The 23,240-nt window shown below is 50.7% G+C and overlaps 1 protein-coding gene across 3 annotated transcripts in view; it reads left to right on the top strand.

Annotated features, from left to right (window-relative positions):
- Positions 1–644: 644 nt before the first annotated feature.
- The window catches only part of GFRA2 (GDNF family receptor alpha 2), a 71,839-nt gene continuing 49,243 nt past the window's right edge, over positions 645–23,240 (top strand). The window contains exons 1-3 of one of the 3 annotated variants that reach the window (XM_088151998.1): positions 645–1,128; positions 6,839–7,149; positions 8,079–8,162. In XM_088151998.1, the coding sequence (XP_088008124.1) occupies positions 7,008–7,149; positions 8,079–8,162 (226 nt within the window). In that variant the 5' untranslated portion in view covers positions 645–1,128; positions 6,839–7,007. Of the gene's footprint in view, positions 1,129–6,834; positions 7,150–8,078; positions 8,163–23,240 lie in introns of all 3 variants that reach the window. The other 2 variants (XM_088151996.1, XM_088151997.1) reach the window with 2 other exon arrangements.

Raw genomic sequence — 23,240 nt, 5'->3', positions numbered from 1 at the left:
GGAAGGAAGGCGAGGCTGGGGCGCGGCTCCCACCCTCCCTCTCTTCCTCCGGCAGGCTCGCCCAGGCGCACCTGCCTGGCCCTTCCGCTCTTTCTCCTTTAGCCAAGGCGCCCCCATCGCTGAGGACAGACCCGCCCTTTCCCTGGGGCAGGGGCTGCATTTACAGACTCACGTAACCCCTTTCTGGATTTGCGCAGTTAAATTACAGACCGCCAAACGGGCTGGTTCGCACAACACGCTCAGCCGCAAGATTCAAAGCAGCCCGACTTGCGTGTCGCGCCAATGCAACCGAACCGCCTCTCCGTGCCCGACTCGGTCCCGCGGGGTGCGCGCAGCCAGGCTGCCCTAGCGCAAGCCCCCCCCCGCGATGTCTGCCAAGGCAGGCGGCCCGCGCGGGCGTCGGAACCAGCCGGCCAGCACAGCACCGGCGCGCCTGGAGGGGCGGCTCAGCGGGCCAGCGAGACGGCGGCGGCGGCGCTCCTCCTTGCCTCGCCGCCGCCGCCCCTCGGAGCGAAAGCCCCGGCGGCGGCGGCGGCGGCTGCAGAGGGCGAAGGGACGAGGCGCGGCGTGAGCGCCCTTTGACGGCGCGGACCGTCCCTCCGGCCTCGCTCCTCCCTTGAGGAGCTACCAAGGGCCGCCTCCCGCCACAAAACGGCCGCCCCGCCCACCCAGCCGCCCGTGCTGAGGGCCCGAGCGCTGCGCCCCGGAGCTGCCAGGGCGCCGAGGGGCTGCGAGGCGGCGGCCGTCCCAGTCCTTCCCCGCCGCCGGGGTTGCGCCTACAGCCGGCCGCCGCTGCCGCTTTCGGGGACAGCCGTCGGGCAAGGAGGGGAGAGGGCCGCCGGCTGCCCCCTCCGCGCTGCCCCCTCCTCGCCGTCGACCCGCACTTGGGCTGCCGGGAAAGGCAGGCGGGATACTGCCCCGGGAGCCCGGGCGCGCGCCTCCTCCGCCTCGCAGGGGCTGAGCGAGACGAGGGCAGCGGGCCTGGCGCGCCGGGAAGCGGCTCCGGGAAGACGCGCTTTCGACTGCCCGCGCTCGGGCGAGGTCGCCGCCGCCGGCCCGAGAGGGATTCGTCCGCCCGCCCGCCTGCCATGAGCCGCGCCGGCGTCCTCTGCCTCTGCCTCTGCCTCGGTGAGCCGGGCAGCCCGCGAGCGGCGGGGGGACGGGGGTGGGCAGGCAGGGCGCGGGCGCGGCGGCGGGGCAGGTCTCCCGCCGGGCCGAGCCGGGCCGGGGAGGGCGCTCGGCCGGCCTGGCGCGTCCGCCCGAAACTTTCCTTGGAGCTGCGGGGTGGGATGGAGCAGCTGGCGGCTTTCGGCCGCGCCTTTGCCGGAGCGAGCGTCGGAGCTGGCGAGCCGGGAACACAGCGGACCCGCCGCCGAGGACCCCCAGGAAGGCCTGTCCTGCGGCTCCCTCTCGCGGGGTGGGGAGACGGGGAGGACAAGTCGGGGGCGCGGCAGGGGGATCGGCGGGGAGCGGGATGCTGCCGGAAGAGCCTCCCGCTTCTTGCTGTCCCCTATCCCTTTCAGCGCCCCCCCCCCCGTGTGGATCCGGAGCCCGCAGTTCGGATGGGGCTGCTTTTCTACCTTCTGATTGGCTCAGCCCCCAAATGTACAATTGAAAAGACGAGGCACAAAAGGAAGAAGGGAAGAGGACAGAGGAGGAAAAAAGCAAGGGCAGGCAGCCCTTAACGACACAATTTTTAGAGCCCCCTGCTTGGAGGAAGAATTCAGACCTCTCAGGGCTGCAGGCTAGACTGCCAAGGGAGGGGAAACCAGCTCCTGTCTGCTCTGCTTTACCTGGGGATGTGGGGGGCGGGAGGGGGTGGTCCAAGGTAGCTGCTTCCTGCTCTCCCTCTCCTTCCCAGCCACTTGGAGGGCTGTTTGGGGGTTGGGGATGGAGGTCATGATGCAGCAACTACGTTTGGTTAGAGCTGGAAAAGAAGCTGGGGTGGGGGGTAGATTAGGGGCATCCAGATTCTGGCTTGGGCTCAGCAGGGCAGAGGAGTTGCTCCTGAGCACCTCCTTAGCCTCTGCCAGGCCCTGGAAGCAGAGACCTGGGAAGAACCCAGCCTTTTCTCTGACTGGGAGGAGGTGGTGGAGGGGCTCAGTCCGGAAGGTGGTTGTGCAAATTTCAACCTGTGGCAGCCTGGTGCTGGGAGGCATCTCCGCTTGGGGACCAGACCAGTGCTAGGCCACACTTTGGCGCCATCTCACAAGGGACCAGCCCTCCACCCAGCTGCCCTCTTGCCAGCATCGGCGGCGGGAGGCCACCCGGCCACTGGCTTTGGCTGCGTGGTAGTTGTTGGGCTTGGCAAGGTTCTCTGCCCAGCACAAAGAGCTCCCGCCCCCAGTGGAGGGCGCTGGGTGTCAAGTCAGAGCGGCCCTTCGCTTCAGGGAGGGAGATGGATCCAGGCCCTGGAGCGGTTGGTGCTGGCAGCCAGAGAGATTCCCACTGGCGTTTGCTCAGGGAGGATGCTGCGATCAGAGGGGAAACACGAGGAGGACCTTGACCGGGATTAAGTGCTGCGTTGAGACCTGCTGGACTTTCTTGGGCAGCTATGAGCCCTGTAACGTTAAAAATGGCATTTTTGGGAGTCTGTAGTGGTGGGAGCACGGCTTTGTGTCTAGCACTTAGATATAAAATAACAAACAAAACTGACAAAAAAATGACAAAAGTGTCTTTTGGCAACTATGGAACTAAAACAGGAGGGGTCACTTGTCTGGAAACGGTCGGACCCTTTTGGATAGAAAACTTACAGTTGTACGGACATTAACCGCCTCAATCCTCGCCTGTGGGCCTCGTGGCTAGATCCGGACTGGTCCTGATGCAGGAGAAGTGTCTCCATCCCTCGGCTGGACAGGAGCCTTTTCCACCCTGAGGTCAGCCTGGGATTCAGTGCTGGCCAGACAGTCGGCAGCTGCCCCTGGCTCCCTTCTTGCCCAGGCTTGAGGACTGGCTGCCTCCCCTGCGTTCCGCTGCAGCCCATGCTGATCCTTTGTCCAGATCCGAGCCACCTCCATGCCCCTGAGGACTGGGACAGTAGCAGAAGGACAGAAAAGCCCTCCCTTATGCCACACGGCACCCACGTTCCGGCTTCTGTGCTTTCTGCCCTGCTCCACTTCAGGAAGGGAGGTTGCATGTGGGACAGGATTCCCCTGCACTCAGCTGCTTTGGCCTGTGGATCACTGAGCCCGAGGGAGGGGAGCCCGCCTGGTTGAAAGGTTGGACAGCAGCGAGGTGACCAATTTTTTATGGATGTTGTGGGGTGAAAAAGATCGGAAATGGCTACTGAGCAATGCCCCTTCCCTGGATGGCTGTTCCTCTCTGTTTTGCACTGGTCAGACCCACCCTGGGCTGCTGCATCCAGTTCTGGGCCCCATATTTTAAAAAGAACATTGACAGACTGGAGTGTGTCTGAAGGGGAGGAACCAGAATGATAAAGGCCTGAAAGGAAAAACTGAAGAGGAACAGTTGGAGGCATTGGAAATGCTTAGTCTGGAGAAGAGAAGATGCAATAACTCTGTTCAAGTATCTGAAAGGCTGTCCTGTAGAAAACAAGGCAGAATTGTTCAAATTCATTCTAGAAGAGAAAACATGGGGTTTAAATTTTGAGGAATAGATTTCTGCCGGACCTCAGGAAACATATCCTAAAAGTAGGACCTTCATTGGGAGTTGGCGGTGGGCTCTCCTTTGCTGGACATATTTAAAGAGAAGTTGGATGGCCATTGGTAACGGATTCCTGCTCTGGGCGAAGATGGGGACCCGAAGATCCATTCTGTGCTTCTATATAATGCTGATGCAGTTGGGGACTTTTCAGAGGGATCCATGGTTTCAGTGGAGCATCAGTGCAGAACTCTTTTAGCAGCATTGGCCAGAGCTGTTCCACTGAGTGCTTGACGTACTTCTGCGCTGGAGTCAGCCCCCGTGCTAGTGGCGCTGGTGAAGACTGTTCCCAGGAAGCATTCTTAAAAACCCATGGCTTTGCAGGCTGGCTGGCTTCCTCTTGCTCCCCTTGGAAGGGAGTTAAGAGCGCCCCTTGGCTAGGCGTGATTGTGGTCCCAGTTTCTGCTCTGGCCTCTGATGTGGACTTCAGGGTTGGCCCTGGCCGGTTCCTGGCTTTTGGCTTCAGCCAGGACTGCTTCGTGTGCAACTTTGGGAACCACTGTTTGTAAAACACCAGATCTTGTGGCTTTAGCATCAGAGAAGGTGCCAGGTTTGGGGTATTTTGGTTTTTATTGCTGTTGTGAGCTGCCTAGAGTTGTGATTCTTGAGGTGGGCGGTCATATAAATATTTTAAATAAATAAGTAAATACATGAGGGCTTTGCCGGAGAATTAGATCTGGCCTAGATGTTATGGGCAGAGGAACTACATGTCTAAAACTCTCCACCTCCCAAGAAAACACCAGTGTGCCACTTCTCCCTTCCGCTTTCACTGTTTCCTGGTGCCTGCAGAGGGCCAGGCTCTTGGAGGGCTGAGTTAGAAGTCCTCCCTCTGTCCGCTGAGGCTGTCTCATCCCAGGCCCTTTTCAAAAGATGACCTGGTTTCTCTCCACTTTTCTTAGGCCACTGTTGCTCCTGCTGGAGGGAACTAAACGCCTGTGGGTCTGTGTCCTTGCCAGGCAAAGGCTTCTCCCCACAATGTACACTGGGATTTTCTAGCACCGTGTAGGACGGGGGGCTGCAGACTTCGCAGGATAGCCAGAAAAAACTCCACTGCGGTAGAGCTGTGAGTTGCTGCAATTCACGGGCCAGAAGCTTTTGGGCTGGAGGGCAGAAGGGTCCCTTGGAACTGGGCCTTGTGCTTGCCGCTGGCCCACCTTGGCTAGAGCTGGCCCACCTTCCAGACCTGTGACCTTCTGTAAATCGGGAGATCCAGATGGAGTGGCTGAGGCAAGGCACTGCAGAACCACAGCTTGTTTTTCAGCGGGCAGAAGAAGAGGGAAAAATACTCCAACGGCCCTGGATGGCTGATCCTGCTGGATTTCTGCCCCGCGCCTGCGGTTTGGGAAGCACGTGCAGACTCTCCCCCTTCCCTGTCCTGATGCGAAGCAGATGCTTCCTCAGAGGAGGCCGGTCTCGGCCAGCCTGGCCTAGGAAAGACCTGAGGTGGGAGCATCTTTCTGGGAGCCCCAGCAGGGGGACGAGGGGACTCTCCTTCCTCGTAGCCTGCAAAGGGGCTGGAGAAGAGGAGGGCCTTCTTCCGGCCCACCTGTCGCAACTGAGCGGGGCTGCTTTGGTGACCGAACATGAGGCCGAAGAGCATGGCCTTATCTGCAACCGGTTTCCGTAGTGGAGCGTGGGTTCGCCACCCGCCCCAAAGGATGCGATGGGTCTTTAGGTCCTTCCCCAACCCTTCCTTTTGCGGTCTCTGAGGGGGCTGGCTACTCTGGCTCCGAGAGGATTGCTTTCTGCCTCTTGCTCAAGGAAGAGGGGGTGGAAAGTCGACTCTTGGCCTTCATGCCTGCAGAGTGTCTGGGGCACCTGCTGGGGGGGGCAGAATGTCCCTGTTCAAAGGAGGGGACTGATTTCAGAAGGAACTCGGCCCCCGCATCCTCCATGAGCAGCGCAGGGGGACGGAAACAGATCGGCCCATGGAGTGATGGGCAGCCCTGACGGGCTTGTCTGCCTCCCCTCTGCATTTCCCTTGGGGGTTCTTGCTTTGCAGACCTCCCCCAGGAGAGTCTCCCTTCAACTGGAGTTGTCAGCAGTCCAGAAGGCATCTCCTGCCCCAGCGCTGGGGGGCTGCTGCTGCTGGGTCTGCCAGGGCAGTTGAGGATGCCTGCAGCTGGGGGCAGCCCCCCGGCCCCTGCCCCCAGCGCCCAGCGCATGTAGGATGCCTTCCTCCCCACGCCAGGCCGGGGAGGCAAAGCTCCCAGGACACCAAGGACATCTGGCAAGGGTGAGAAGGAAGGGGGGACTTCCTGCCCTTCCCCGGGTTCAGGCTCCTGTGGCTTCCGGGCCATGTAGGGAAAGGGGCACGGAAAGCCCCGAGGAAAGCTCTGACCTGAGGAAAGAAAGATCGGTTCAGTGCAGCTCCTGCCTTCCTCGCTAGCCTCCAAGCCTGGCCTCTCAGAGGTCGTGTTGCAGACGGATGGTGGTGGAGCTCAGCTGGCACGCCATGTGTGTCCAGGCTCGGCTGCGTCTCTCTCTCTCTCCCTCTCTCTCTCAGATTGGCTGCCTGATTCTCCCGTATCCTTTTGGTTCACAGTGAGGGAGGTGCTCATTGTGGGGTGGCTTAACGCTGCTTCTGCAGAATGGCATCATGGTTTCCCTTGGGCTCATCTGTGGGAAAATGCCAGGCAGCCACAGCCTGGGAACGCGGGCCAAGGGGGGCTGGAAAGTGGAGACCACCAGGCTGAGTTTCCCAGGGCTGGAGGGACGGTGGAGTGTTTGCCCCTCTTCTGGGTGGAGGCCCTTCGGCTTCTTAGGGAGCTTCTGGGCCAAAACAAGAGCCTGAGAAGTTTTAGCAGTTTAACTGAACTTGGTGGAAGGATGGAGAGGGGCCCACAGGAGTCCTCCTCCCCACCCACATTTGGCCAAGAAAGGTCCATGGACCAGATTAGGTGCGTGGGGAGGGGGCTTTGATGCTGGAGGGGAGCAAACGTGTGGGGGAGGGGGAAAGGGCCTTGGCCAGGGGAGCCCCTTGGAGCAGCTGCTTGTCCTGCCGGAGGCCGGGCTGCCCTGAGGGCTCCACGCTGATCCTGAGGCCCTGATCTCCTCTCCTCTCCTCTCCTCTCCTCTCCTCTCCTCTCCTCTCCTCTCCTCTCCTCTCCTCTCCTCTCCTCTCCTCTCCTCTCCTCTCCTCTCCTCTCCTCTCCTCTCCTCTCTCCTTTCCAGACAGGGTGCTCCAGGTCTGGGCTGGGCCGTCCCCCCCGGCTGCGCTGGACCTCCAGGGTTGGCAGACCTCGGTAGACTGTGCCCGAGCCAACGAGCTTTGTGCCGCCGAGCCGGGCTGCAGCTCAAGTTACCGCACCTTGCGGCAGTGCCTGGCTGGCCGTGACCACAACACCATGCTGGGGAACAGGGAGTGTCGGGCGGCGCTGGAGGTGCTGCAGGGAAGTGCCCTCTACGGCTGCCGCTGCAAGCGCAAGATGAAGAAGGAGCTGCTGTGCCTGCAGATCTACTGGAGCATCCACCTTGGCTTGGCAGGGGGTGAGCCCAGAGCTGGGGCTGTGTTGGGGGGGCTGGGCTGATGGGTCACTCGGCACGCAAGCCATGCAGACCCCCCAAGCCAGAAGGAATCGTGGGGGCTTTGCCTCAGTTTAGAGCGGCTCTGCATTAATGGAATGACACACGAGGGAGGGAGGAGGGGAAGCTCAAGCACTGGGCCTACTTATTATCACCAGCTGTTTGGGACAGAAACCCTCCCACCGATAAGGCATTGTAAAGTAAGATGCAGTAATAGAAAGACATCAGTGGCTGAGATGCACATCACACTCAGCTGTAGTTTGCTGCTTTGAACATTCCCACAGTTGATGGTTTCCCAGATCATCTGAAACCCTGAACTATGATTTACAAATCAAAATGCCTTGCAGTGGCCTTACAGGGCTAGATCTGGCATGGTGGAGAGGAAGGTGTGTTGGGCCTCCCTCAGCTTGACCTGATGGCCTGCTTCCCTCTTTGGCTGGCATAGGCTCTCTGCCACACCTCCGTGGGAGAATTCCCCGAGGACAATCATATGCTTTCCACTGACCACACTTGCTGGGGATGATGGGGGTTGTACTCCCGAAGGTCCAGAGGAGGGCTGCCTGAGGAGCTCCTTCATTCTGGTAGGGAGATGCCCGTTTTCAGAGTTCGGATGCCCAGTTGGCCAGCCAGGCAAGCCCTGGGGCTCTAAGGCTCGTGGGGCTACAAATATAGTTTCACCGCATGGCACCAGGGGTGCCCCGTACACGCAACATGTGTGGTGGTGTAGATAAAGGAAGGAGCAGGCTAGGTGTGCCCAGCTCCCAGTCACCCCAGGCTTCTCCATGCTACCCGGGGGCCCATCTCTACCCAGGCCACCACCCTCCCACCTCTTGAAATTATTCCAGGGGCCTGGCTTGGTGAGGATGCTAAATTTTCCCTCTCCCTGTCTCCAGGAGAAGAGTTTTATGAAGCTTCGCCCTACGAGCCCATCACCTCTCCTCTCTCTGATGTATTCAGACTCGCTTCAATTGTCTCAGGTAATTTAAAAAAAGAGTGAAAGCCATTGCTCCCTTGTCAGCCTGTTTGCTCCCTCCTCCCCCCCCAATTCACATGACTGCAGAACCACTAAAAAGTTAGGTGTCCCCTTTGTCCTCTGAATGTCTCATTCTGCAGCCGTAGGCCTCGCTCAAGGGGAAGCTTGTAAAACCGAGTGGCAGTCCTCAAGGCACCCAGGTTGCCCCCTTCCAAAAGGCAGGTTCCTGCGTAGCCCCTGCTTTCTAGGAACCTCAGCGTTATTGCACCTCCCTTCTGCAGAGCTCTGGGGAGAAGGACCCTGGGGGGCAGGGGAAGGCCCCTTGCTTTCATGGGGACTCTCCTCCACTAACCAGGTCAGCCCCCGCTGTTTCCTTGAGGTGAAGGGCTGGCTGAGAGAAAGATTCCCTTGGCAAGGCTGCTTGATTTGCATCTAGTCCTGTGATCTACAGCTGGTGAAGAACATACGCAGCTTGTAGGTTACCTGCCTCTGATGTAAAGAGCACATGCAAGCCATTGCACATCTGGAAACAGCAAGATCATGCCATCATCTGCTCCCCAGAAATGGATGGCAGTGGATGAGAGGCAGGCTGTGGATGAACAGATAAACCCATGGTTTTCCTCTTTGGGTGTCTTGAATCAGTCAGTCTGGCAGACACCAGGTGCCAGGAATGAGGCAAAAATTGGAACAAAACAGCCCCCAGACAAGGACTTGACTCTTTCTGCCCTCCTTGTCACTTCTTTCTCTACAAGAGGGGCCATTATGGGGGGGAGGGGGAGACCAAGTACTTGAAGCCATCATTCTTTCCCCCCTCGCGTGCTCGGGGCATCACCTGATGAATCAATGATATCTATGGAGGTAGTCTTTTTCTTGATCACACTGATCTTGTGTTAATTAGCCTGGTTAAATACTGAAACAATTGTAATTACAGTATTTGGAGTGTTTCAAATGGAGGCCTAAATTAAGTAATGAAAGCAGGCTATCTTGATTCACCAACAGTTGTTGCATCAAGTATTTCAGATGTAGGAACCACAGTTGCAGAAGTCCCGTGAGGGGCCTCACAACAGATGCTGCTCTTGTCTGGCTATCACCATGTGCATTTTGGCACAGAGAGAACACATCCATGTTCGCTTCCTCCAGCATAGTCCTGCTGCACCCAAATATGGAGAGAAGTTCTGCTTCTTATGTGGAGGAAGACTCCTGGCCCATAATCCAGGAGTCCAGTGAAATGGGTCCAGTGCAACGTTCCTCTAAATTTCTGACATGGCATTTGCAGAAAAAAAATGTTTCGTGCAGCTACAAATTTATGTGCCACAATACGAGTATATGACTAAATTGCGAATACATGTAATAGTGACACGTTAAAATGTTTATATTTAATAGTTGAAGTATAGAAAGTAGAAAGTATAACAGCAAGTCTCATACATGCTTAAAAGTTGTGCCTTGGAGTCATTTTTGACTCCTAGCACTGCCCCTTGTCATTTTCTTGGCAACATTTTCAGAATTGGCTTGCCATGCCTCCTTCCTTGGCTGAGAGAGAACAACGGGCCCAAAGACACCCAGCCGGCTGTTTTGCACTACAGCTCACAGCCTCCTGGTTTCTAGCCTGATGCCTTAAGCCAGGGGTCCTCAAACTTTTTAAGCAGGGGGCATCAGAATGTTGGGGGGTCGGACTATAGTTTGAGGAGAGGAGGAGAGCTGCCGGACCCGGCATACCTGTCATGTAGAATTGTCCGGCTCTGCGATCTCCCTCCTCCTGCATCGCCTGCAGCTCCCGACACAGCCCCAACGCTTCCGCTTCTGACAGACAGCAGCGGCGGCCAATCGGGCAGGCGGGCCATATCCGGCCCGCGGGCCGTACTTTGAGAACCCCTGCCTTAAGCGCTAGACCAGACTGGCTCTACACATACACGCTTCCGGATTATAATATAAATTTGCTAGTCACTGATAACTGATAATTGCAATCAACATTTTATAAACATTTAAAATTGATATTGTAATGAAAGAAAAATTAAAAGAAAAAAAAGAAAAGCATTATACAAAAAGCATTTAGATAACCCCTCTCTTTCTCCCCCCCCCCATTCTTCCTTCCTTTTCCGACTGTATTCTGAACTTACTTAAACTTTAGTTATTAGTAATTTAAAAACTGAAAATTTTATAGCTAACCACGATCATGGGCCTCGTGTGGCCCCAGACTCCACAGATACCCATTCATCCTCCTTTGGAGGGAGGCGCATGTCTCTAGCTGGGCCTGATCCGGAGCAGGTGGGCTACAGCAGCGAGGCTGGGAAAGGATGCCTGCCTGCTGTCCTGGGCAAAAGGTGCCCAGGACCTCCTGCTCAGCCCTTGCCGTGGCAGTGCCAGGCAGCCCTCACTGCTGCAGTTAAGCCAAGGCGGCGAGCTGGTGCAGGACTCCTCATGCGTTGCGAGCCTGCAGTTTTGTGCGACCTACATTTTTTATTATTATTTGGGGTAACTTAATTTTGTGTGCAACTGACTTTTTATCATATGCCTGGGTTTGTCCAGCAGTAGGCACACACACATGTGCATACCTTAAAGGAGACATAGGTCCAAAGGGAAGTTGGGTTTAATGTACAGAACTCTTTTGGGCCTGGTGTACGTGTGTAGTGTGTCTGCCTATGAGATAGGGTAGCCAAAATCTCTGTCTTGTTTGGGAAACCATCGCATCATCATTGCAGGTGCTCTAGAGACCACCAGATTCAACCTCTTGCTGCAGTGCAGGATGTAAGCGTAGCATACTGACTGCAGCTGTCCTGCCTCTGCTTCCATACCTCAGTGAGCGCCGTGGATTTTGCTGGAGCTACAAACATTGTAGACTCTGATAAACTTCTTAGTAGTAGTTATCTGACTTAAAAAAAAGAGTAGCTTAAAACAATGGCCTGATTTCCTGCTTCTCTCGTAGTGCTCATGCAAGGAGTGCAAATGGTAAAGGTGGCTTTTCAAGGCACCTGCTTCTCCATCAGCAGATGCTCTGTGGGCATATGGAACTGCATTGCCTCAGGCACAGGGCAGGGACTTGTTGATGCCATAGCCCAGTGGAATGCCGGGTATCATGACCAGTGGTTGCAGGCCTGTGATCCCAGCATTTCACTGGGGGCAAGCTCTGGGCTTTGGCCTCCCATCCCCAGAGGAATCATCCACAGCCTTCTTGATGCGGTTTGAAGTCCCTGGTCCTTGTGAGACGAGCAGGCCTCATCTCCTTTTCTGCAGCCCTTCCATGAGTCATCTGTGGTGCAAGAAAGCAAACCTCTGCAGTGACGTGCTCGGCGCTGTGAGCCCGAGGAGCGGATTCTTCGAGGCCCGAGGCCCTTGGGTGGACAGTCTGCTTCCTCCAGGGCCTCTTGCTCCTGACTGCAGGGGTGTAGAAAGGCGTGTTCTCAAGCCTTTTCACCTTCTGCAGCAGAGTTCCAGCTTTTGTGGTGTGGAGGGAATGGTTTCCAACCCTGACACGGTCCCCTTCTTTTTGAAAGCTCTCAGATGAATCCCTGGTTTCCCTGGAATTCCTCTCTACCTCTTCGACAGGTTCCCCCATCGGCTCGAGGAAAGGATACAAGATGGCACGGCCCCATTGCCCAGATGGGAGTGAGGGCTCTGCCCGCAAACCGGTCCTTCGTCATGTTAGGCTGCATCCTGGGAGGTCTGGCAGAAGATGCCCTCCTCCAGCTTGAGGCATCCCCAGGAAGCCACTGCTGCCTCCAGTAAGCAAGGACCCAGTGGTCCTTCTTGGGGACAGAGGCTTCAACAGAAGGCTGGTGTCTTTCTGATGTGAAAGCAAAGGGTGTTCCCAGCAGGCATCTTGGCAGACCTGTTGTCCTTTGACTGACCCACATTTTTCAATTAAAACCTGGAACAGAGGCTGCTTGGACAAGCCTGTTTACTCTCCTGAGATGCGAGACAACACATTTTCTGCCCTAGCCCTAATTAGATAATTATTTCTCTCTTTTGCTGTAATTCTCATTAATATGTAACCTTCTGATGCCTAAACTAAGCAATTCTAGGGTGGAGGGGGAGAAAGAGGTTGAAGAGCAATAAAACTTGCCCAACAAAAGCAAGCCCTTTGTGAGTCAAATTCTGGAGACTATCCTCGTGGCTCACTGCAGCAGATTGGGAAAGGACCCCTGGCGATTTAAGTAATTAATGGGGACAACTTTAATAAATACGATCCTGTTTATTTCAGTCCTGGCACCTCCTTTGGTGTCTTCCAGCTTCAGTATCTGTCCTGCAAAATCTAATCTAGCTGACAACACAACAATCTCAATTTGCCACCCAGCAATGTTGAGCCTGGGGTGGCTTAGGAGTTTGTGGCCTCCATGGCAACCACGGACCGGTCCCAAGTAATTGATGGCCCAATGCACACTGGAGGCTGCATGTTAGCGCTGTTTTTTTGTCTTGGGGTGATTGAAATGGGATTTAGCAGTGGAGGACATTAACATCAGTCCATTGTTGTGGACAGATCACTGTTGCTTTTTGCTCATTGGTGTCTCCCCTCTCTGCAGGGAGACAGGGCCCGCTTGATCGGCCCGCTCCAGGCGATTGATGGACCAGCAGAGTTCCAGAGAGAGCTTGGGGTTTTCCCTGATGACCTGGTGGGCAGCTTGGCTGAGAGTCTGGTTGTTGCCTGGAATGGGTGGGTGGCTGGGGCTTTGGCCTCTCCTGTGCACCAATCGCAGGGCGCCCCTTGGTGTACTGAGCAGCTCCAGGAGATGAGGGGCCAGAAGAGGCGCTTTGAACACTGTTAGAGGAAGACTTGAAGCGCGTCTGACTAGACATGGGTAAGAGCCCATATTCGGAATTACCTTGTGGCGATAAGGGCAGCAAAACCTCAATATTTCTCCGCCTTTATTGCATCTGCTGATAGCCGTCCAGTGGCTCTGTTTAGGGTGATCTGGTCCCTCTTGGGTAGGGAAGGCCCCCCAGAACATCTGCTAGGGAAGATTATTCAGGCTATCTGGTATATAAACTTGCTCAGCTTTACTCCACTTCGGACTTTGATTGGGCAGAGCAGGCCAAGGTGCTTGGGGTATGATCTGGTGGTGTGATCTGGGATGAGTTTGAGCTGGTGACTGCTGAGGATGTGGACAGGGCTCCCTGTGCTCTCAGCTTGGCCACCTGTTTACTGGATCTGGGTCCCTCCTGAGTCATGAAAGCAGCTAGGGAGGGGACCTGCACTTGGGTCCATGCAGTAGTGTTGGCCTCTTTGATGGAGGAGGTGATACCCCCAGCTTGAAAGAGGCAACAGTGTGTCTTCTTCTCAAGAGACCATCCTTGGACTCAATGGTTTTCAATAACTATTGATCAGTCTCCAACCTTCCCTTTTTGGGGAAGGTTATTGAGAAGGTGGTTAGTCTGCAGCTAATGAGAACCCTGGAGGAAACGGATCTAGACCCATTTCAATTGGGTTTCAGGCTGGGATGTAATACTAAAGACAGCTTTGGTTGTGCTTGTTGATGACTTGGGGCAGAGCTGGGATGGTGGTGGTGCATTCATCCTTGTGCTCCTTGATCTCTCAGCAGCTTTCAGTGCTGTTGATCCCAGTATCCTCCTGAACTGGGTCCATGGGTTGGGGATTGGGGCACCATTTTATGGTGGTTCTGTTCCTTTCTCTGGGACTGATTCCAGTTGGTGTTGGTTGGAGGGGAGGGATTGTTCCCTAGGCCCCTCATTTGTGATGGGTATGCCTTTGTATGCCCACGTAACACCTCTGCTTTGCAAGCTGCACTGGTTGCCAGTTTGTTTCCGGGTGCAATTCAAGGTGCTTATAAAGCCTTGCATGGCATAAGGCCTGATTACTTGAGGTACCACCTATCTCCCATAGTATCTGCCTGGTTGGTTGATCTGGCAGGGTTGGCGTGCTCCAGGTTCCATCGATTAAACAATACCATCTGGGACTTACAGAGGAAGAATGATGGACTGAAGACGACTCCACGAAAAGTGGAGCAGATGACTGCGGTAAAGAATGAAGTGCTGGCGAGTAGACTAGTTCTTTGAACCTCTCTGGACAAAGGGGAGGATGAGAGATCACCCAAAAGTGTTCCAGACAGTTGCTCTTTGTGAGGAAGCCTCAAGACAGCAGTCTCTGATGGGTTTTGAGCACTGGAAGGTGAGGGAATAGTCATCTTGCTGAAACCACAGTCAACGCCTTTGAAAGGACACTAAGTTCGCATACTTCCTTTTCTAATCACTTCCGGAAATTGCTTGTTAACTACTTTTCAGCTATTAGAAACCTTTGGATCGACAAGTTTGAAAGCATTCGGTGAGTTTGCCTTCAATCCTTGGCAAAAGAAACTTTTAATTACAAGCTTAACTTAAAAAGGAATTGAAACAGGAAAGAATGAACTGATGATTTGTGGTTTTGATGATTAGGGGGGAAAAAAGATAATAGAAAAAAGATATCTTTTCTTTTTGTAACCATAGAGTAGAGTAAGAGATAATTTGTAATCATACTTGTGATTGCTGCAAAGAAAATCAGAAGCTGCTGCTTTATATTTCTTTTCATCTTTCCTTTTTATCCTTTTGTCTTTCTTCTGTCTCTTTACCCTTCTTGTCTTTCTTTACTTTATATTAGTTTTTGTTAGTTTTTATCTTCTTTTTAAAACTTTTAATAAAATTTATATATAAAACTTAATTTTTTTTAAAGGAACAGCAAAATGTTGATTAAAACTTTGATTTTAGAAAGCTACAAACAGACTAAGGGTCCAGATAAATTTGAAGTAAGGTTTTAGAATTAATTATAAAGAATCCTTCCTCTGGGAAAATGCTTTTGTTTTGAATTTTGTTTTTAAAACATAATAAGATAAGCTTTTAAAAATTGGACACCAGAGGGAACTAAAATTTACAATTAAAGGAGAAGAACACATAAACTCGACTTAGAATGAATGAAGCAAAATGTTCTAACATTGGACATATTGAAGGATATTTTTGAACAATGGATTCAGAAGTTAATTTTAAGAGCGTCAGCAGTCTAAAAGATGTTATGGGAGAGGAGCAAGCTCCACCTGACTAGACTGAGACTGAGTTGAAAGTGGATTTACAAATGATAGGCTACGAGAATGGCATTGAAAAAGATATTACACTGGACATACAAAAGAAACCGGGTGATGTTTTAATAATTAAAGGGGACATACAAACAATAAACCAAGATAGTTTTTTCTGTATTGGACTTACAAAAGAGACTTGTTAAAGTTTTGAAGAATCTTGTGAGAAGGGACAAAGAAGAAATGAAAAGAAATCAAGTTCTACAACATTATTTGAATGGACTAAAGATTGTTAGAAGTAAAAGGAAGGAATATAAAGTTGGTTTATTTGATCAAGCTTAAAATAGATATGTTGTTGTTTCTGGTAACTCTTGATGGACTTTTGCTGACACCAGAATGAAATGGATTTATGGATTTGTTTCTAGATAAGATATGGAATATGGGATATAAAATTGTTTATACTTATTGTGATGAAAGTTGGAAGTCACCTCTATATATTTCTTTTCTTTTTCTTTACTATATTCTTTTCTTTTTTTCTTTCTATTCTTTACTTTTTTCCCTTCTGCACCTTTTACTCTTTTTATTTTTCTATATTTTAGTTTGCATTAGTTTTTACTACTGTAATTACAATCTTTAATAGAATTACTTGGAAAAAAAAAAGATTAAGCAATGCCATCTGCCTGGACCCTGGCAGTACCTGCCCTGTGGAATGAGGTTCCCCAAAATTTGAACAGCTTCCACTCTACTTATGTTTTGAGGAGCCCTAAAGACCTGGCTCTTCGCCCAGGCCTTTGGCAAGGACGACTGACGCCCCTTTCTTTCTTTCTTTCTGTTCCCCCCTGGGTTTGTTTTCTCTGCCTTTTTTTTTGTCTTGTGCTGTCTTGTGTTTTGTTCTTAAACATTTTTAACAATTGTAAATTGCTCAGAGTTGCTGGGAGTCAGACAGCATATACAATTATTATTATTATTATTATTATTATTATTATTATTATTATTATTATTAATTTCCCAAAACATCTCTGGTGGGTAGCCATTGGCAGTTCGTTCATTGCAGCATCACCTGGAGTTTCCCCTACACTGGGGATATGCATCTCCAATAATTATCTGGCTCTCTGTGAGGGGGCTTGCTAAATTGAATGGAAAGCGATCTCACCTGAAATATGGTGGCAGCATGTTTTGCAAAAACATAGGTAGAGCATTAACCACCTCACTTTCAGAAAGCTAGTGTGTGCTTCAGTGCCAACCCGCTGCTGGCTCTACCTGCAAGCAAGTCTGGCTAATCAACCTGGACAATTTTCTGCCTTTCATGAACCAGGGTACTCTGCAGAATGATCCAGGCTCTGGCAAGAAGCCCCCATGGCAGTGGTCTGGGTTGCCTGGCCATAACAGGAATGTTTGGACCAAGTAGCCCAGGCCGGCCCTCCGCTCATTCAGATGGATTCTTGGCCACCGGATGGGTGCTCTTGGGCACCCCTCCTTTGGAGGAGGGCTGGGGGGACGGAGCCCTGGGATCTCTCCCAGTTTTCAGCCAGTGAGCATGCAGCAGACGGAAGAGCTTTTGGAAAGGCGGAGAAAGCAGGTGCCCCAGGCATCGGGCCTCCTGTCCCGCCCGAGAGAAGGCAGCCAGGGCTCCTGGGGATCTGGTCTGCCTCTCGTCAGTGTCTTTCCTAACCTGGCCCAAAAGGTGCTGGGGTGGGAAGCTGACCTGTCTGTGGTCTGCCGTCACAGTTGGCTCAGCCTCTGGGGCCCGCAGGTTTGGGGCCTGCTTATTGAACCCTCTGATGACTTTGCCTTTATCGCCTCTCCAAGTCAGTGCAGGCTTTTCTGGAGCCTGTGGGGATGCCGCTGTCATGCTGCGCTGCCCGCTGTCTGGGCAGGGAGTGGCACTGGGCCGCTGGCCTTCCCCAGAAGGCAGCTCAGGCTGGAGGGAGCTAGTGGGCCCTTCCTTTCCTTTGAAGACGATTGTGAGGAGCCCCATGTGGGTCCCCTCAGGGCAGCCTTGGCGCGCCTGGAACTGCCGCTCCAGCTGCCTCCCTCGGGTGGCCACAGAGGGCAGCAGTGCGGCTGCCGAAGCAGGGCCTCCCTCCTGGGTAGTACGGAGAGAAGCCCCTGCGGGGCCTCGGCCCACTGCACCCCAAAGGAAATGGCTTCTTGGGTGGAGGTGGCTTGTTCGCCAGGTGCGGGTTTTGCAGTCTGGCTCCAGCGGACGGAGAAAAATGCCTCCGGACCTGAACGTGTCGAAGTGGGCTGGTTCTGGGTAGGCTCAGCCTGGTGTGAATGGGTGCCCGCTACCACCATGCACTCCAGACGGGGGCATGCGTGGGTGTGTCATCTGCACATGGAAAGCTTTTGGCTGGCAAACGTCTGTTGCTTGCATCTAGCCTTTAAAAACTGCTGGTTGAAATCTTGATAGGCACTTTGCTATCTTGGGGTCCTGCTTTTATTGTTCAGTGGCACATTATCATGTTTTATTTATTTATTGATTTAACTCCTTGGTGTTATTTTTTTTTAATTATTTTATCATTTTAAAAATATGCTATGGGATTCTTGACTCAACAGTGGAAGATAAATATTTTTAACTAGAAATAAAATAGTACAATTATTCTCTGATTCTATAACTATGGGGACAGCAGGCAAAGCTGTGATGGTGCTGCCGGTTGAGAACATCCTTTCTCTCCAGAGCTCGATGGGGATGGTGGCCCTGGGGGCAGCCGAGTCCTCGGGTGGTAAGTCTGTCGACAGGAAATCTGGCTTGATGTTAGAAGGCAGAACCACAGAACTCTTCTCCAAGAAACGTTAGGCTTAGACTCCAGTTGACAATAGATTTCTTTTTCCACTTTGAATTGAATCACCTCCATAAGCTATTTAGCTGGTGGAAAATAGGAATTGTGCCACATTTGGCACTGAGAAGCATTTAGCTGTTGGATTCTGGAACTTAACAAGAACATGTTTTCAGGAAGTGGGGGGAGGGCTGAGAATGTGGGGGTGTCCCTGTGGGAGGAAAGAATGCTAAATGCTAACGAGCGTCACTTTTCCAGCTGCATTGGGATGTAATGAAATTACCCCAGGTTGGATCCAAAGGAGATGTGGAAAGCTTGTTATTTACATCTCAAAAACTCCCAGCTCCTCCTCCAGCAGCTGTCAGACCTGCTAAGTCTGACTGCAGAGCAGGTTAGAGATGCTGCTTGTTTTTCTCAAATATTTGAAAGAGAAACCAAGAGGCCCTTTGGTGGCCTGGCTGACCTGTGGGCTGCAGGAGAGATGAAGAAGAAAAGCGTGCACTATTCTCAACCCTGGAGAGGGAGATGGAAAAGAAAGGAGCAACACGTTCTTTGTGTGGGATTAGAACCGCTCATATGTTAAGGGTCTAAGGATGGAGGTGGGGGACTCTGTGGCTGGATGGGAAGAGGGACATTGCGCAACAGAGCATTTTTCTTGGGAGTTCTGAGGATAGTGTGTCTCTTGGTCTTCTTCCTTGAGTCTCTCTACATTTGCTGATCTGATAGGTTCCCTTCTCCTTGGGAACATATCTGGATCTTTTCTTTAGTTTTTATTTTAAGGGATAATGCTAACACTGCAGGTTAGGTGATGTTAGTCCTGAGAAGGGGAGGTCTTGGTTGTCTCCTTGGGGTTCTGAAGAGATTGGGATTGCACAAGATCACAATCAGCTCTACAGAGAAATCTGTGATAGACATTCAGACCCTGGAGAATGAGGAGCAAAGGAATGCTAAAAAGGTGGTTTGCATGTTCCAAACATTGACAGAGAATATTGGAGAAAAGGAATGTTTCATAGAGAATCCCAGGGTTAGAAGGAGCCGTTGAGGCCAACAAGGTTTCAGTGCAAGAATTCAAATTGGATTATCCTCCACAGATGGTTGCCCAGCCTCTGCATCAACACATCCAGAGAAGGGAAACTCACAGTCTCTTGGAGATAATCAGCTCTACCGTTTCCCTGCTCTTATTGTTGGGAAGTTTTTCTGTTGTTCAGCTGGAACCTGCCTTCCTGTAACTTAAGTCTATTATTCCATGCCCTACACTCTGGAACAAGCATGGACAGACCGTGAACGTCTTTTTGGGTATTGGAAGAGTGTGATCACCCCCCACTCCTCAGAGCTGAACATTTCCAATTCCTTTGCTCTCTCCTCATGGGACTTCATTTCTGGTCATCCTTCTTGCCCTTTTCTGAATCTGTTCCAGTTCAGCTAAATCCTTCTTGAAGCGTTTTGCTTAGAAATGAACACAGTACTTACCCAGTGGGGTCTGACTAGTGCAGAAAAAAGTGGAACGATTTCATACTTCCTATGACTTGGATATTTCTGATGGTGGAGAGCAAGACAGCATTTTTGAGTAACACGGTCTCACTGCTGACCCACAATTTGTGATCTGTGATCTTTTTCATACGTATGATGACTGAGCCCGATACCCCCCATCGTATTCCTTATTTTTTTTTCCTCCAAAGTGAAGATCTTCGCCTTTTTCTTAACATATGGCTATTATGTTTTATTCCTATTGAGCTTCATTCTGTGGTACTCAGCCCTCTTCTCTAACATTTCCAAATAATTCTGAATCTGGTTTCTTGTTTTTGGAGTCCTGACAGGTTTTCTTTCAACTGCAGGTCTGACAAGCTCTTCTGCAACCCCTCCATCAAAGTTGTGAAGACTGTCAGGCCCCAGACTAAACCCTGGAGCATCCAACTTCAGTTTAATGAGAAGGAAGTCCTTTTTTTTTTTTTAAATTCAACTGGAAATGGTCTTCATGTAACTGAAGACCATATTCCATTTCCTGTACTCTAGCAGAGTCTCTTCTTCAGCTACCTGGAAAGTGCACTCGTGTCCCCCTCGGTCTTCTCTTTCTGTGGCTGGACATTCCTGGGGCCTTCAGTCACTCTCAGAACACTTTGGTTCTTCTCTTCTGATCCTTCCTTACAGGTTTTCTGAATCCTGGAGGTGCCCAGAAATGATTTCAGCATTTGAGACATGACCAAACCAACATTGAATAGCTTCAGTTTAAAATCAATCTAAAATTTTCTGAATATTTTGATGTATTTCTTTCCTGTTCTTTTGAGGTTTTTTGCATAACCATCACATATGATAAAAAGTTCCTTCTTTGTTAATGGCATTTCCAACATTTATTGTTATATGATTTGGTAATTATTGACAGAGTAATATCCCACCTGTAAAACATTTTATACCAATTTTCCTTTACATACTGTATAACTTGTAGTAAATTTTATTGATTTTTTTCCCCATAGCTATTCCCATTGTTCTACTGTGATGATTTCTTCGAAGTTTTGCATCCGCTTTATCATACAATTTTTTATTTGTTCTATTTCTGTGTCATATTTCAATCACAATGTACATATGTGTCCTGATAAGTGATCTTGGTTTTATATAAATATTTCAAATTCTGTTATCAATCTCGAAGTTCCTCCTTCTTTCTTGAGATCATTTTTTATTCTTCTAGCATTTTGTAAATACACCAACCGTGGTAAATTCCTATCTTCATTAAGCAGTTCTTGCTGTGTGTTTAGTCTGTTTTCTAAGTCGGGATGCACCACATTGGCATATGTGATTAAATCTTTCTTATAGAATCATAGGGTTGGAAGGACCTTGGAGGTCTAGTCCAACCCCCCCCACCCACCCAAGGCAGGAGTCCTCATACCCTTTTGGACAAATGGTTGTCCAATCTTTTCTTGAAAACATCCAGCGATGGAGCACCCACAACTCCGGGAGGCAAGCTGTTCCACTGCTTAATAGTTCTCACTATCAGGAAATTCCTCCTTATTTCCAGGTTGGATCTCCTTCTGACGAGCTTCCACCCGTTGCTTCTTGTCCTACCCTCAGGTGCTATGGAGAATAAATCGACGCCCTCTTCTCTGATGCAGCCTTTCAAGTATTGGAAGACTCTTATCATGTCTCCCCTCAGTCTTCTCTTTGTTAAGCTAAACATACCTAGTTCCTTTAGCTGTTCTTCATAGGATTAAGCCTCCAGACCCCTTATCATCTTTGTTGCTCTTCTCTGCACTCTTTCTATGGCCTAATGCTCAAGTCTGTCAAGACCCTTCTGAATCTTGAATCTATCTTCCGAAGTGTTAGCAATTCCCCCCAGCTTTGTGTCATCCGCAAAATTGATGAGCGCCCCTTCAATCCCCTCATCTAGGTCATTTAGGAAGATGTTGAAGAGCACTGGGCCCGAGACAGAACCTGGAGGTACCCCACTGCATACTTCCCTCCACGTAGATGTAGTTCCATTAAGGACCACACGCTGAGTGTGGTTAGTCAGCCAACTGCAAACCCATCTGGAGGTGGTATTGTCTATCCCACATTGTTCTATCTTACCAAGAAGTAGGCTGTGGTCTACTTTATCAAATGCCTTACTAAAATCTAAGTATACCATATCCACAGCATTTCCTCGGTCCACTAATTTAGTCACTTTATCAAAGAAGGGAATTAGATTTGTTTGGCATGACCTGTTTTTCACAAACCCATGCTGGCTTCCAGTAATCACCTTGTTCATTTCTAGGTGCTCACAAACCCGCTGCTTGATTATCTTTTCCAGGATTTTCCCAGGTATTGATGTCAAGCTGATTGGTCTGTAGTTTCCTGGATCCACTTTTTCCCCTTTTTAAGGATTGGAACCACCTCAGCTCTTTTCCAGTCCTCTGGCAGTTCCCCCGTGCTCCAGGAGCTCTCAAAGATTTCATTCAGCGGTTCTGAGATCACATCTGCCAGCTCCTTTAGTATCCTGGCATGTAAACCATCTGCTCCAGGAGACTTGAACTCGTTCAGAGCAACTAGATGTTCTCTAACCAATTCCTTACCTATTTTGACCTGCATTCCTCTTCTGCCTCCCACGGTGCTGCTTTTGACAAGCTGGACTATTTTTTCCTTTTGCGTAAGGACAGATGCAAAAAAGGAATTAAGCAGTTCCCCCTTCTCCCTGCTGCCTGTCACCTTCCTGGCATCTTCTCCCACTAGTGGACCAACCATTTCTTGACTTTCCTCTTGCTCCTTACATATTGAAAGAAACTTGTTGTTGTTGTTGTTGTTTTTGGCATTTGTTGCAAGTCTTAGCTCATTCTGAGCCTTAGCCTTCCTGACTTGTCCTTGCAGATTCGGGCTATTTGCTCTAGTTACAAGCCCCTCTTTCCATTTTTTATACTTGTCCTTTTGTCCTTCAGCTTGACAAAGAGCTCTTTGTGCAATCACAAAGAGCTCTTTGTGCAAAGAGGTCTTGTCAGGTGTCTCTTCTTTTTCTTTCTCTGTGGTATTGTTTTTCTTTGGGCCTTTATTATCTTGTTTTTCAGAGTTTCCCAACCATCCTGAACTGTTTTTCCCTCTAGGATTTCCATCCATGGGATCCTTCCTATTCTTTCTCTTAGTTTGTTGAAGTCAGCTCTCTCAAAATCTAGAACACTAGTCTGAGTTTGTTCAGCTACCTTTGCCTGCATTATGGTGAATCCTAGTATGACACAGTCACTCTCTCCGAAAGTTCCTACAACTTCCACTCCCTCAACCACTTCAACCCTATTAGTAAGTACCAAGTCCAGTGTAGCTGACTCTCTAGTTCTCTGCTCCACCTTTTAGATGATAGACTTGTCAGCTAGGCATGTCAGGAACCTGTTCGATCTCCCACTTGCTGTGGAGTTTGTTTCCCAGTTGATGTCAGGGTAATTAAAGTCCCCCATTACCACCGTGGTGTGTTTCCTGGACATCTCAGCAACTGATTTACAAAAAGTTCATCTATTTCCTCTGCTTGGTTAGGTGGCCTGTACTATACACCTATAGCAATGTCATTTCCCCCCCCTTAATATTCACCCAAATACTTTTGAGAAGGGTTTCATCCTTGGTATCATGCATTTCTGTACAGGTGCAGTAATTCTTTACATACAATGCAACTCCACCTCCTCTTTTGTTGGGTCTGTTTCTTTAAAACAAATTATATCCTTCTAGTAGTGTATTCCAATCATGGGTTCCATCCCACCAAGTTTTAGTAATACCGACAATATCATACCTGCCCTCATGTACTAGGACTTCAGGTTCTCCCTGTTTGTTCCCCATACTTTGAGCATTAGTGTATGGGCATCT

The sequence above is a fragment of the Python bivittatus genome, unplaced genomic scaffold, assembly GCF_059951505.1.
Source record: "Python bivittatus isolate LINGU-HERP-01145 unplaced genomic scaffold, Pbiv_v1 ctg000680_np1212, whole genome shotgun sequence".
Classification (NCBI taxonomy): Eukaryota; Metazoa; Chordata; class Lepidosauria; order Squamata; family Pythonidae; genus Python; species Python bivittatus.
Note: the sequence above shows the minus strand (reverse complement) of the source record. Positions and strands in the feature narration are given on the sequence as shown.